The following is a 14,995-nucleotide window of genomic DNA, read 5'->3' as shown; positions in this document are numbered from 1 at the left end:
TGCTTACTCACTCAGAAGCCCTCCTTGGCTGTAAAAAAACACCAGTGTCTGAGGCGTCTAAATTTATACTCCATTGCACAAGGGTGTCGCTTTCCCCCCAAAAAAGTATAGATCTATTGTTAGCTCGTAGATGGGTTCTTTTTGGCAAGCGACGCCGTCCTACAATAAATTTAAGCTTAAAAGCGACAAGGACTCAGACTCGACTCTCCCTGAGCGTCAGAGTCAGTCATGGGGCACTAATGAGTCAGTCTCACAGTTGAATCATAGCCTCGGTTGTTACGTTCGGGTGAACAGCTGCACGGATCTGACTCGGCTCTCACGTAATGTGTTTAGTTGCTTTTCAGGTGGCATTCTGCTTGGTCTCTCTCTCCATGCAGAAAGAATGTAACCGGTTGTTTTCTTGGGATATTATCTTATGTGTCATCAGAAACTATTCTATTACTCTACTATATGGCAGTAGATGGCAGTGTTTTTATTGTATTTTTATTGACCTTTATTTAACCAGGAGTAAAAAGTCTGAATGAGATTTTAAAAAATCGTATTTTCCAAGGGAGCCATGGGACACAACAGACAGCAGTGCAGTTAGCAGAGTTTTTGTTTAACCACTTAAAGCCTATATACTGTGTTTAACAGAGTCCCCCAGGGGTCTGTTCTGTACTAGGACCCCTCCTTTTCACCAAATGTAGCTGATCTACAAGCTCACAGCACATCACATTGCAACACATTGTGAGTTTGTAGATCGATTGATTTTTTCCCCGGATGTTCGCCTATTTTAACAGTACAGTATGTTCTCCTATTATATTATAATATGCCCAGAATAGGGACTCTGGGGTTCATGTGGTTAAGATTAGTTTAGATTAAAAATGATAATAAATACTTTTGACCGTTGAGTGAAGTCAACATTTGAGTTGACTCTACACTTAACAGCATAGATTTTGTTTGCAAAATGCTTATACTGTACATTTTAGAGACTGCATCCATCCTAACTGGGTGCTATTAATGCAGCGCCCGGGGAGAAGTTAGGCGGGTAAGTGTCGAGCTCAGGGACAATTGTCTTGGACACATACAGGTAAACTGGGTGGACCAGGGGGGGCGAACAGGGGACCTTCTGATTCACTAGCCATTCAGCTATGACCAGTAGGAAGTCCAAAGCATAACTCTGTGGCTGCAGAAAGACCCATTAAAATAGAATCGCCCATAGCTCGGAAGGACTATTAATATTGCAGCCCTCAATTACAGAATGAGTGATGTGGGAATTGAGGCTGACCCAGATGCGTCTATGAATGAGTGAAGGATGTGTGAGTGATGTGTCTCACAGAGGATGGACTCTTTAAGCACAAGGAGTTGATTTCATAGTCTCTGCTTTCAGGACACTTAATAGATGACCCCAAAAAGGGACAATATTTAATCTTACATGACATGACAGTAAGACACACACACGGTATTGTACATCACTGTCACGATTACAAACATCGTGTACAACATATTTTGACATATTTTTGACATATTTTGACAAAGAGGTATAGGTGTAGAGGGAAAAAAGAGCTGACCAAGTAAAAAAAAAAAAGTTTCATCTGAAACAAAATGTTATACAATATAGTGGGGGTCCCTGCTTCATCTCTCTCTCAGCTAGGGGGTCCTTGGGCTGAAAACGTCGAAGACCCCTGCTTTAGTCTGCTGAGGTACAGAGTACATTTCTCTGTCTGGATGGAGGACTGAAGTAGAAGCATTTAAAATCAGCCACTAGGTCCTTTGTCTCTCTCCTCTCATCCTCCTCCTCCTTAACCTTCGTCGTCACGGCTGTAGGGGACTCGTCGTCATCGCCTCAGGGGGCTTACATGTGCCATTGTCCTTTGCTTGTTGGACACACGCCCATTGTAAACAACATAACAAACACCAACTCAAACAATGCACTGTTCTGTCTGCTGTTTTGGCGTATTTGTTTTTAAAGCCAGGAGTGGATGAACCGCTTGAGCCTGGCTTGTATACTTCATGGTACCACAAATAGCGGAAATAGCCGATCTACAAGCTCAGCAACGTGACGCATCGCGATGTGTTGTGAGCTTGTAAATAAGATTGGCTATTTTCGCTACCAAAAAAAATCTAATAAAGGAATAGATGTAATTGTAATTATGTTAGTAGCATGCCAGGCAGGACAGGTCCAACCAACAGCAAGATGGCAGACAGGGCAGATGCCAGGATGCTGACAGAGAAGTGAGAGTTACACTGAGAAGTGAGAGCTGTGAGAAACGACAACTTCTTTTTACGTTTGCTGTCCTTTTGAAGAGAGAGTGAAGGAAGGCAGTGGCTGGGTGTGTGGTGGTGTGTTTCTGTGGGTGGAGGGTGGAGGAGTATTTCCTGTTGAAACACGGGTGGGGGATGGGGGGGGGATAAGAGGCCCAGTTGATGCAGACTTCCACCTGCTTGTAGCTGGTGAAGCCTTTTGTTCAGGTGCTAGAAACAGTGTGGCATTTGTGTGGCATAAAGCAGTGGTTCTCATATAATTGTGTGGCCCCCATCAGAATCTTTTTTTGCCAGGGACCCCCCCACACAAGACTTGTGTGGGGGGGGTCCCACACTTGTGAGCTTGTAGATGGGCTGTTTCCAAATAGCCGATGTATATACTGTAGGTGGTTAAACAGATTTTGATGCAATTAACAAATTGTGCTGAGAACCACCTCAAGGACCCCTGGGGGTCCGCCCGGACCCCTCTTTGAGAACCACGGGCATAAATCACTGGAGAGAGTACATGTCCTTTATCAATAGCTTCTGCGGTTGATGCCAGTGGTTTAAAGTAACTAAGTATGTTGATGTATTTTTACTTTACTGGAGTATTTCCAATTTTCAATACTTTTACTTCTACTCCACTACATCTCAGAGGCAAATATTATACTTTTACTCCACTACAATGATTTAAAAATGTTAATTACTAGTTAGTTACTTTGTAGATTTAGATATTTTTTTACAAAACATACATACCACTTCAGCCCTATATATACTTTGGCTATTTGAAAATAGCCGATCTACAAGCTCACAACGTGTCACGATGTGACACGTTGTGAGCTTGTAGATCTGCTATTTTCAAAGGATTTTATACATGTGGAAACTTACTAAATTTAGACATTCTGCATAATGAGTACTTTTACTTTTGGTACTCCAAGTATATTTTGATGCCAATACGTTTGTACTTTATCAAGTAAAGTACATTTTGAATGCCAGACCTTTACTTGTAACAGAGTATTTCTACGTGGTGGTATTGCTACTTTTACCAAAGTAAAAAATGTGAGAACTTCTTCCACCACTGGTTGATGCCATGATGTCACCTGGACGTGTTCATCATCTTCTACCATTTTCATTCTGGCTTTGAAGTTTATTTTATAAAACTAAAATTCACACTCAGTCCATTTCCTAGAAATGATGGCTCTGTCTTTGTGCCTCCTTTGTCTTTCTTCTCTCTCAATTGAGGGCTTTAGAGAACCAGCTGTTTGTCTCTTTACCCAGGGACCCAATTAGTCAAAGCCCTTCTATAGGCGCCCCAATTATCAAATGTTGAGGGGAAAGGGTGGGGGAGGGGGTACATACAGGATATAATGGTAAGAATAAGAAAACCTACTTCTTGGCTAAGAGGCTTCTTGAAAACCTGAAGGATCTCTGTTGCTTTGCACTCTATTTCTCTCCTCTCTGAGGGCTGTGTTTATAATGTGTACCTGAACCATCACTAGAACCACTGCTCAGATCTCACAGGCACCACCCCAAAGTAACACCCCGTACTAGTACCCAAAGTAACACCCCGTACTACCACCCCAAAGTACCACCCTAAAGTACCACCCTAAAGCACCACCCTATAGTACCACCCTAAAGTACCACCCCAAAGCACCACCCCAAAGCACCACCCTATAGTACCACCCTATAGTACCACCCTAAAGTACCATCCCAAAGGGAACAACCAAACTGGTTCCAGACCAGCAGTCTGGATGGCAGACTGAAATAGAGCGAAGCGTTTAAAATATGCCACTAGGTCTTTGTCTTTTAATAGAACTCAAAGCCCCTGTGATTTTTCTCCTGCAAAGATTAAAATCTGTAGATTAAGAAGATGCAGTGATACTCTACAGCAGTGTTTTTCAACCTGTGGGTCTGGAGGACCCTCCGGGGGGTCCCCACGTGATTGTTTTTTTAAAATAAGAAAATGTAAAGAAAAAAGACCATTACCGCATCAAAAGTAATCAACAAACTTTACTATAAAAACTGGTCAAACATTGGCTAAAATAGTCAAATTATATAAGAAAGAGGCAACAATTGTGAATATAGTTCACAATATTTATCTGTGGAAAGTAAAGGCATTAGTTAAACATATTGTGAAAATAGCTGAACTACAAGCTCACAACACCTCGCGCTGCGAGGCATTTGGACAATTTGTTATTAAAAAGGTCTTAAAAGTCATTAAATTGTAACTTGTAGAAATGTGCATAGATACCCTACACCTATACTGTATGTTGCACATTAAGCTAATCATCTGGGGACACCCCCAACATCATTTGGGGACCCCCAGTTTGGGAACCAATGCTGTATCGTGTGTGTGTGTATGTGTGTGTCTGTCGTGTGTTTCTCTCTGACTGACTGATTCACCCACCCTCCTCACTGGAAGGAACTATTAAAAGCAGCCCTCTCCTGAGGCAGGAGGGATATGAAGGCTGATCCTTCACCTCTCCAACATCCTGTGCTTGTCACTCACTCTCTCATCCGGGGAGTCTTGACCTCAGCCTCCATTCAAACTGTATTGAGGCATTGTCCAAAAGCACTGTCCAATATATTGGACCCACAAATCGTAACGGCAGATTTTGTTTCCCCTCACAAACGTTCACAGCGCGTCGCATCGCGTTGTGAACTTTGAATTGTTGTGAATTTTGAATTCTGGACTTTTACTTGTAACAGAGTATTTTTATATTGCAGTATTGGTACTTTTACTTAAGTAAAGAATTTGAGTACTTTTTCCACCACTGGAAGGGAGAGAGGAGAGGAGAGGAGGGAGGAGGGGAGAGGAAGGGAGAGAGGAGAGGAGAGTGGTATTCAGTGGAGGTTATTGTGCTCTCGTGGGTCTATCATAATCATACACCCACGCAGCTGTTCCAATTAACCCTGCTGTGCTCGTCTCCACAACATCCTTTTGTGAGATGTTATCTGAGCACTGGTTTTATATCCTCCATGTTTTTGTGCTACTGTGCTACTGTGTGTGTGCGTGCGTGCGTGCGTGCGTGCGTGCGTCTGTCTGTCTGTCTGTCTGTCTGTCTGTCTGTCTGTCTGTCTGTCTGTCTGTCTGTCTGTCTGTCTGTCTGTCTGTCTGTCTGTGTGCCTGACAGCCAATGATGATGCCAGGCACGGAGAGGAAAGGGAAGGCTCCGTTCTGGTACAATGACATTGTCACATTGGATCAGTCAGTCAGTCAGCCTGGTGCAGAGCACACAGCCATGGGGACGATGACACTGCACTTGTGCTGTGAGCGAGCGACGGAAGAGGAGCCATGGTTTAGACCGCTTGTCAGAAGGAGCACGAGCTTGTAGATCGGCTGTTGTGAGCGTAGTATGTAAAAAAAAAAAGTTGTCCCCTCTTATCTGTTGCCCTACTTTTAGGTCGACTCTGAGGATGTTACTGTTAGTTATCCTTAATGGAAGACCTCTGTAAAATGTGAGTCTTACGCTGAATAATTCAGTGAGTGTGTGCGCGCGTGCGTGCATCCGTGCATGCATGCATACACAAAAAGGTGTGACGAATAGGCCGCAAAAAAAGCCAGTGTTTGAAATGTAAACAACACCTGATCCCTGCTGTGGTTCCTCTATTTGGGGGTAAACATGAACTCTGAACCCCATGCACACACAGCAGTTACCACTGTGCTCCATTTGCTTTCAGTCAGTCAGTTCAGTAGCAAGGTCAGTGGTGGGCTAACGAACATACTGTAACCTGTGCAGTGTGTAAGTACAAGCAGCAGATCCTGGGGGAGAGCACTATGTCATACTGGTGCACGCTCTGTTGTTTTTGCTTAAGTGTGGCGTAACCTAGTTCTTGTGATCTGATCTGTGTTGTTGCTGCCAGATGTAAGCAAGGCAGTTCAGGTTGAGCGGGCAGCCTTAGGCAAGGGCATGAGAGGAGAGGAGTCTGCTTGATTTATACTTAGAGCACCGGAAATAGCCGATCCACAAGCTCACAACGCGTTGCGTGAGCTTGTAGATCGGCTATTCTTGGCACGCAACTGAGAATAAACAGTCTCACAGTCTCACAGCTCTGATACCGTACCTTACCTTTGGTTTGATAGGCCATGTGTGTGGGCGGGTGTGTGTGAGTTTGGTGAGAGAGAGAGGCAGAGAGAGAGAGACTCAGTTAAATATTCATTGCTCAATATTTCAGAAAGTGTAGCTTTAGTTATACACACATCGACAGTCGAACCGGTTTAATTCAGACATTTTCATGGAACATTTAACAAATATCAAATCATAATTTGCTCTTTTGTGTCCTAAGATCGTTTAGAACTATTTGCCAGCTATATTGTTTTATCAGTTAGCGTTACGTATTTAAATGTGCTAAACCTATAAAGAAAGAAAGAAAGAATTTTCAGCATCGCGATATGGTGTGATAATTAATCTTATACACCAGGGAGAAATCTATTTTAAGTCATCTAGCAGTGGTGGTGATAAGTGCTATTTAAATGAGAGGGTGCCCTGTTTAAGAGTGGATCAGTGTGTAAATAGCTTCACGTGTGTGTGTGTGTGTGTGTGTGTGTGCGTGGTGCGTGCGTGCGTGCGTGTGTGCGTGCGTGCGTGCGTGCCGTGCGTGCGTGCGTGCGTCTGTGCGTGCGTCTGTGCGTGCGTGCGTGCATGCTCGCGCAGCAGTAACATCTGATATGTATACCTTTTCTAATATTCTTACTTGAACACGTAAAGACAGTGGTGGAAGAAGTACAATAGAAAATAACGCAACAGTATTAACAGCTATTATTTATCAAATAAAATAAAAAATAACTAATTTCTGATCTCTACAATCCTTTTTTTCCCCTCTTCATATGAACATACAGGTCAGCTTGCGTAGTAAGGTAAAATATAAAACAATTCTCATGTCGTCAGCATTTCCTCAGTCCTATAGTCCCAGTCCTATAGTCCCAAGAACCCAGAATAAACAACACCATGTTTGTGACTTTTTCATTTATGGTTAGTAGCAAGAGTAACTTGATTACCTTAAGAATATGACAATAAAATGACTTAGGGACTTAAATTCTTAGGAACTTTTATTGTATCCTGATCCTGTTTGTTGAACTTGCACAGACATGGACAAATCTGCAAGAGATTAGGCAACTCCATGCTTGTTGGTCATTTTACTGGAAATAAAGATCAGGTTTTCAGCCAATGTAAACATGACAAACATAACAGTATTATTTCCCTAGTACAGACAACGATGTTATCCCAGTGCATGGTGCAGTGGGGTCGTTCTTCATGTACAGTTTGGTTTCACACGAATGCAGATCCAACTTTGATTCACAATGATTAGGAAATCCAGATAGTATTGAATACCTGTAATCACAGAGTTAAAGGTAGGTTAAGTGATATTTTTGGGGTTAAAACGAAAAGCAGTTTGTTAAAAAAGGTTAAAGCTCTATATTATTACAGTAATCATTGCTATAGAGTGTTTGTTCAGATTTGTTTTAAACAGAAAATACATTTTCAGGTGGCTTGCCTATTTCAGCCAAATGGGAGAGAGTACCCATTTATCAGATTCATTTTTATAGTTGTTCCAGTTCCAAATTTCTCTCAGTCTGCTCATTTCATTGTGTCATCACTTCCAATTTCACGTGTTTACACTGTATCCTGTATGAGTTCTCTCTCCTGATTGGATCAAATTGGTATCCCAATGCATTCTCTGTTTACTAAAGAGCTGGAGAGACAGTGACACCCCTGTTACTGAACAAACACTGTGAGAATAGAGAGCTATGGCTTCTCACTTTAAGTGAATCAATTACCTTTAACTGGTGGTACTTACACAGCACAGCACCTTATACCATCGTCGAAGCAGCTACAGTACAGGCACTGACTGGTCATCCATGTGGAGCCTACTGCATGCCATCCATCCTCTCTTCCTCTCATCCTCTCTATGATCCATCCATCATAACAATGAGTGCTAGTACTACCTATGGATACATATTATAGGGAAATTAACTCTCTGTTAGTGTGTGTGTGTGTGTGTGTGTGTGTGTGTGTGTGTGTGTGTGTGTGTGTGTGTGTGTGTGTGTGTGTGTGTGTGTGTGTGTGTGTGTGTGTGTGTGTGTGTGTGTGTGTGTGTGTGTGTGTGTGTGACTGGTCGTGTGTAATCTTTTTTTACTTACACATAACAGTACAGCTAGAACCAAGGGTTTCTTCACAGCAAAAATAAAAAGAGAGAGTTTGAGTAAGTTTAAATGTGCTGGCTTTAATGAATCTGGATGTATTTATTTGCGTCCTCTTTACCTTATGTTATGCTGAAATTGTTAATCAGAATGCACACTGACAACATTGGTGTGCGTAATACATAATAAATAGATCATAATACAAAATAAAAAAACATCTTTAGTCATCTTTCATTAGATAAACTACAACTAAAAATGACTATATTTACATGTATCCAAGTAAAACAAAACTCACCATGGTGGCAGCTGAGTGGGACCAATAGTTGTCTTCTTATGTGAATATGTTGTGCTTGATGTGAGCTTGCCTCTGTTTTATTAACTAGTGAGTCCTTACGGACTTTGGAATCAAATAAAGGGAGGGGGGCTGTTACCGTAAATCTTCAATGAAACTCAGAGTCATTTCCAAAAAAAGAGTGAGGTCACCGAATATGATGAAACAATCAGGTTTAATGGGAGCTCCCATGAGTCCTTGTTTAGACACAGGGCCATGAATAGGCCAAATAGACTTAAATAACCCAAAGAGACAGAAACCTGTCCTCACAGAGGGGGCTCGCATGAAGCTGTCTAATAGCACATTACAGCCGGAATAAAGGCTTACATTTTAGTGAAATATTATACATTTTAGTACTTTACCATTATAGGACTCATACTATGTCCATGTGTCATGTAGTTGTAGAGAGCGAATATAATGGTCATTTCAATTTATGTTACATTTATTGTGTTAAATGTAGTATCATGTCATTACCAAGCTATTATGTATCAAATCAAGTGAAAAATAACACATTTCTGATCTCTACAATCCTTTTTTTATTTTCTTCACATGAACATAGCTTGCGTAGTAAGGTAAAATACAAAACAATTCTCATGTCATCAGCATTTCAAGTTGTCTCATTGGCTAGTCAGTCCTATAGTCCCAAGAAAAAGGACGGGCACCCAGAGTAAGCATCACCATGTTTGTGACTTTTTCATTCATGGTTAATAGCAAGAGTAACTTGATTACGTTAAGAATATAACAATACTATGACTTAGGGACTTAATTTAGTTGTTACGAACTTTTATTGTATCCTGATCCCGTTTGCTGAACTTGCACAGACGTGGACAAATCTGCAAGAGATTAGGCAACTATGCTTGTTGGTCATTTTACTGGAAATAAAGATCAGGTTTTCAGCCAATGTAAACATGACAAACATAACAGTATTATTTCCCTACTCCAAACAACCTTGTTACACCGGTGCATGGTGCAGTGGGGTCGTTCTTCATGTACAGTTTGGTTTTACACTCATTCAGATCCAACTTTGACACACAATGATCAGGAAATCCACCTAGTGTTGCATACCTGTAATCACAGAGTTAAAGGTAGGGTAAGTGGTATTTTTTGGGTTAAAATGAAAAGCAGTTTGTTAAAAAAGGTTAAAGCTCTATATTCTGATAGTAATCATTGCTATAGAGTGTTTGTTCAGATTTGTTGTAAACAGAAAATACATTTTCAGGTGGCTTGCCTATTTCAGCCAAACAGGAGAGAGTACCCATTTATCAGCTTCAATTCTATAGTGTTCCAGTTCCAATTTTGTCTTCTCATTATATTGTGTCAGCACTTCCAATTTCACGTGTTTACCCTGTATCCTGTATGAGTTCTCCCTCCTGATTCGATCAAATTGGTATCCCAATGCATTTTCTGTTTACTAAAGAGCTGGCAAGACAGGGACACCCCTGTTACTGAACAAACACTCTATATAGCAATGATTACTATCAGAATATAGAAATATTTAACGCCTATTTTATTTAACATTAGAAAATGTAATGGCTTCTCACATCACAAGTGAATCAATTGCCTTTAACTGGTGGTACTTACGCGTAACAGCACTGTGCACCATCCTTCCCGCAGACACAGTCCAGGCACTGACTGGTCCTCCATTCGGAGCCTACTGCATGCCATGTTCCATCCACCTCATCATGACAATGAGTGCTACCTATGGATACGTAATAAATGCAAATCAACTCTCTCTCTCTCTAGTGTGTGTGTGTGTGTGTGTGTGTGTGTGTGTGTGTGTGTGTGTGTGTGTGTGTGTGTGTGTGTGTGTGTGTGTGTGCGTGTGCGTGTGCGTGTGTGCGTGTGTGTGTGCGCGTGTTATCTTTTTTACTTTGTTACAGAATACAATTGTAGTGGCAGCAGTGGCTGTTATGTTGGTTTTACCTTCCTTCATGGGCTTTCCAAAGCATGCAGCATGTATCACTGAAGGCAGGGCACATGACAGTAAAGCTAGAAGAACCAAGTATTTCTTCACAGAAAAAAGAAAAATACAGTTTTAATAAACTGACTTTGATGAATCAGGATATTGTGTATAAATAGATCATAATAGATCATGTAGTTATCTTTCATTAGATAAACTACAACAAAAAAATACTATATTTATATGTATCTAAGTAAAACAAAACTCACCATGGTGGCAGCTGAATGGGACCAATGGTTGTCTCCTTACGTGAATATGTTGTACTCGATGTGTACTTGCCTCTGGTTTATAACTAGTGAACCTTACAGACTTTGGAATTAAATAAAGGGAGGGGGGCTGTTACCGTAAATCTTCAATGAAACTCAGAGTCATTTCCAAAAAAGAGAAATGGGCTTTGGACTCGTCCTAAGTCCATATGTCATGTAAGCGAATATAATGGCAATTTACTTTACATTTATTGTGTTCATTGTAGTAGCATGTCATTACCAAGCTATTATTAAGTTAAACAATTGCTTATTTATGATCTCTACAATACCTTTTTTCTTTTTATTTGTATGATTGTTTTCATATGAACATACTTGGGTAGTACAGTCAAATACAATATATCTAATTTCCTCTCCCTTTCCTGATCATTCTAGAGACTAAGAAATACTACAGTATATAAGAAATCTCTTCCCTTAATGCTCTGAGTTTGACCCTTGACCCCATTTTCATCTCTTTTTTTTGGCTTATAATATTATGTTCTGTTTCTCCCATTTGTTTTACTCATGGTAAATAGCTCTAATAAAAGCATGTTGAAAATAGAAATGAAATGTTTTATCGCTCCACATTTATCATTCTGTAGGATGTGAAGTGGTATGTGGGTACGTGTGTGCGTGCGCGTTTGTGCTTGCTTGCGTGTGTGTGTGTGTGTGATACTGTGTAATGCATAGTGGTAATGTTCTTTTTGTCGCGTTCTCCCAGGTTGGCCCAGCAGTACGCCCAGCAGTACGCCCAACAGTACGCCCAGCAGTACGCCCAGCAGTACGTTTACCCGCAGACGTTCCTCCAGCCCAGCCTGATGCTACAGTCCCAGCTCAGCCCCGCCGCGGCAGCGACGGCGCTCGCCTCCCCCTACAGTGTGGACTATAGCTCTGCCTACAGCCAATACGCCGGCATGGTGGCGGAACAGCAGCAGCAGCAGCAGCAGTACCCGTACTCCCCCTCGCCGTCGCCCTCTGCTGGCTACATCAGCTACAGCTTCTCCCCCGCCACCCCGGGACCCACTGTCGCGGCGCCCCCGACCCCTCCGACCCCCGTCCACCACGCTTCCCTGGCTCAGCTCAGCGCCGCCTCTGCACCGCCCCCCGCCGCCTACCTCCACTACCCTCTGCAGCACCAGCCCGACCGCATGCAGTGAGTGAGCCCCCCCCCGCCCTCGTAAAAGCCAGCGGGTTGCGGCTCGGTGACTTGATCAAAATGGAACTGTGGCGCCATGACCTGTGACATCATCTGAATGAGACAGTTTAAATCCGGGAGAGAGTGTTACATAATCAAAGGGCTTTTAGAAAGCACTCTCATTCCTGTTTTTTTTTCTTTTAAATATACAGTATACAGTATGTTGTTGTGGTAGATATTAACCACATAAAACCTGGCGTCCCTATTTTGGGCAAGTTATTATAGGCCAAAATTCTCAAAAACAGCCTATAGGCCTATATACTTAATCTATGCCCTGTCGTACGCCGGTGTGGTGCAGCAAAAACAGCCAATCTACAAGCTCACAACATGTCGCAATGCAACGCGCTGTGAGCTTGTAGATCAGCTAATTTCATCATACGACGATGCCAGGCTTAAGTGGTTAATGTGAACGATAGATCGCCGCCGTTGGATGCTTCTTTCATGAGCGGTGATAGACGTTGGAAGGTGAACAATTCAGAATTGTTTGGGGATCTCGCTGCTAGTCCCCGACCCTCCAAACTGAGAATGGGTTCAGAAGGCTGCCTGCTGGAGAGCGGGTGGATTCTATCTGTCTGACTTGATGCTGAAGTGAACGCTGGACTCCAGCCAAGCCGAGAGTCGGTTCTTCTTCCAGGAGCACAGATCCTATGACCCGTTCTTTAGGATCACCTTTCTAGCCATGGTCTTAGAATCCTCTGCGGTTCAATGTTTGTGTTTTTGTTATTTTACTATACCTGTACTTGTATCTTGAATGAACAAAAAACAACAAAACTAGAGAACATTTCTAGACATCTCTTTCTGACTGTCCAATCCCCCTTTACTCCTTTTTACGTACTGCTGGTAAGTTATTACATAATGATAATCACAGTTGAACTAAATATGCAATTATGATTATATACAGTAGAAGGACTAAATATGCAATTATGACGATATACAATAGAATGACCATGAATAAGGTAGGCAACACTGTAATGTTCTTTTTGTATTGTCACTCGTAGAGAAACTCTTCATTATATTTTACCCAAAAATCGTGGCGCAACCGACGGACTTCAAACTTGGGTTTGGTCCTGGAATATTTTGAATTGTGATACTTCATTACAATATAATTACAGATAAAAACCTGTTTTGTGTGTATGTGTATGCTGACAACTACACAAACAGAAGCACAATGTGGGCTTATATGCACAAACTGTGCATGCATTTCAGCGTGCGTGTGTGTGTGTGTGTGTGTGTGTGTGTGTGTGTGTGTGTGTGTGTGTGTGTGTGTGTGTGTGTGTGTGTGCGTGTGCGTGTGCGTGTGCGTGTGAGACAGAGAGAGATGCAGTACACCCCAGTGCCAGGATCTATTCAAGCCTATTGTGTTAGTGAGTTGTTCCATTGTCCGTCCCAGCTGCAGAAAAAAGAGAGCTGCTAATAGGAATCAAGCAGTTTATTTGTACCGCTATAGTTCTTTACAACAAAGCCATACAGTAAATGCAGACAGAATATGCAAAATAAAACATATTTCTAAGTAAATAAAGTGTTGCAATTGTTGTGTTTTAACGTGCATTATAAATGGACACAAATATAAATGTCCTGCCCCTGTGTGCATGCAGCGTACAGCAGACACACACCAGATATGTGCACTGCTGTTTAAAAAATTGGAGGTGCAGATTCCTTTTATGTGCAAATTTTGTACTGGCCAACAACAAAAAGTGGAAATGTTTTATTCATTCACTAAAGTTACTGTACATCTAACCACAGACAGTATCCTCACTCCTCAGTATCATGGTGTCAGGATACCAAATATTTGATTAATATTTAATTAAACACATTTTTGATTGGTACTCAAAAAGAATAAAGTATGCCACATTTTGTACTTGAATAGCAGAGCTACAAGCTCACATAATGACGCGTTGTGCGGCTATTTTCAAATAGCCTATGTATGTAGGGTTAGGGTTAAGTGGAGAAACTAATTTTGATGCTATATTTAAAAATCTGGCTGGGAATTTGAACCTCTGAGGGTCCCCGGACCCCACTTTGAGAACCACTGTCATAGAGGTCCGTTCCCGAGGCGCCTTCAAGCAGCAGTTAGTTAGACCATATCGCTTGTATAGAGAGATTTAAATTGAATTCATTAATTTGTTTATTATTTCTCCTACTTTAACTATTATTAAAGCAATTATTATGAGGCTATTATTATTACTATTTGTATCATCAAGAAGTATCATACCTTTTTAGTATTCATAATTTATTGTATTTGTGAAGTAATCCAGGGACTCATACTACATATGGTTCAGTAGGTGGCGGTATGCTCCTAAAAGCGAGGCAAATTGCCCTACGACATAGGTTTGTTTCAATTAGTTTTCCCCGGATCACTCAGCTCAAAACAAAACAGAATGCAGTTCACAAGTATGGGGCTCAGCCTATAATTGATTTGTTTTGAATGTTTAGTTTTTTCTCTTCTTTTTACCCCTGGGCACTGTGAGTGTTGTACATGGTCTGTGTAGATTTGTATAACCGGTGGGATTGTGTAGCGGGTGGGAAGTATGTACATCATCAGTGAGTACATCAAAAGTACTTTATTAAACAAGAACATGTATATTTCTGGTTAATTAAAAGTGCTATAGTTTTGGTCATCTAAAACTGAGAAATGACGGGTATGAAATTAAATGACATTACTAAGGCTAACTAAACATATCTCTGTTTCAGGGGTCATCGCCATGCTGGCTTGGTGGCCATTTTTGTCAAAATTATATTTTTGCGATTGGACATACAAATGAGCGGACAATAATATTACCAGAACAAGAAACACAAAGGTCTTGCCACAGACACACGGTGGGTGCAGAGCAAAATATGTTCCAACAAATGGTTTTAAACAATAACCAAAATTTCGGTTGTGTCATAATGAACCCTGATCATT

At 41.5% G+C, this 14,995-nt stretch overlaps 1 protein-coding gene across 1 annotated transcript in view; it reads left to right on the top strand.

Annotated features, from left to right (window-relative positions):
• Positions 1–13,413, top strand: part of rbm38 (RNA binding motif protein 38) — a 23,334-nt gene extending 9,921 nt beyond the window's left edge. The window contains exon 4 of the mRNA XM_084068429.1: positions 11,620–13,413. Within this exon, the coding sequence (XP_083924555.1) occupies positions 11,620–12,055 (436 nt within the window). The 3' untranslated portion in view covers positions 12,056–13,413. The remainder of the gene's footprint in view (positions 1–11,619) is intronic.
• Positions 13,414–14,995: the final 1,582 nt, after the last annotated feature.

The sequence above is a fragment of the Gymnoscopelus microlampas genome, assembly GCF_963454915.1.
Source record: "Gymnoscopelus microlampas genome assembly, chromosome: 10".
Lineage (NCBI taxonomy): Eukaryota > Metazoa > Chordata > Actinopteri > Myctophiformes > Myctophidae > Gymnoscopelus > Gymnoscopelus microlampas.
Note: the sequence above shows the minus strand (reverse complement) of the source record. Positions and strands in the feature narration are given on the sequence as shown.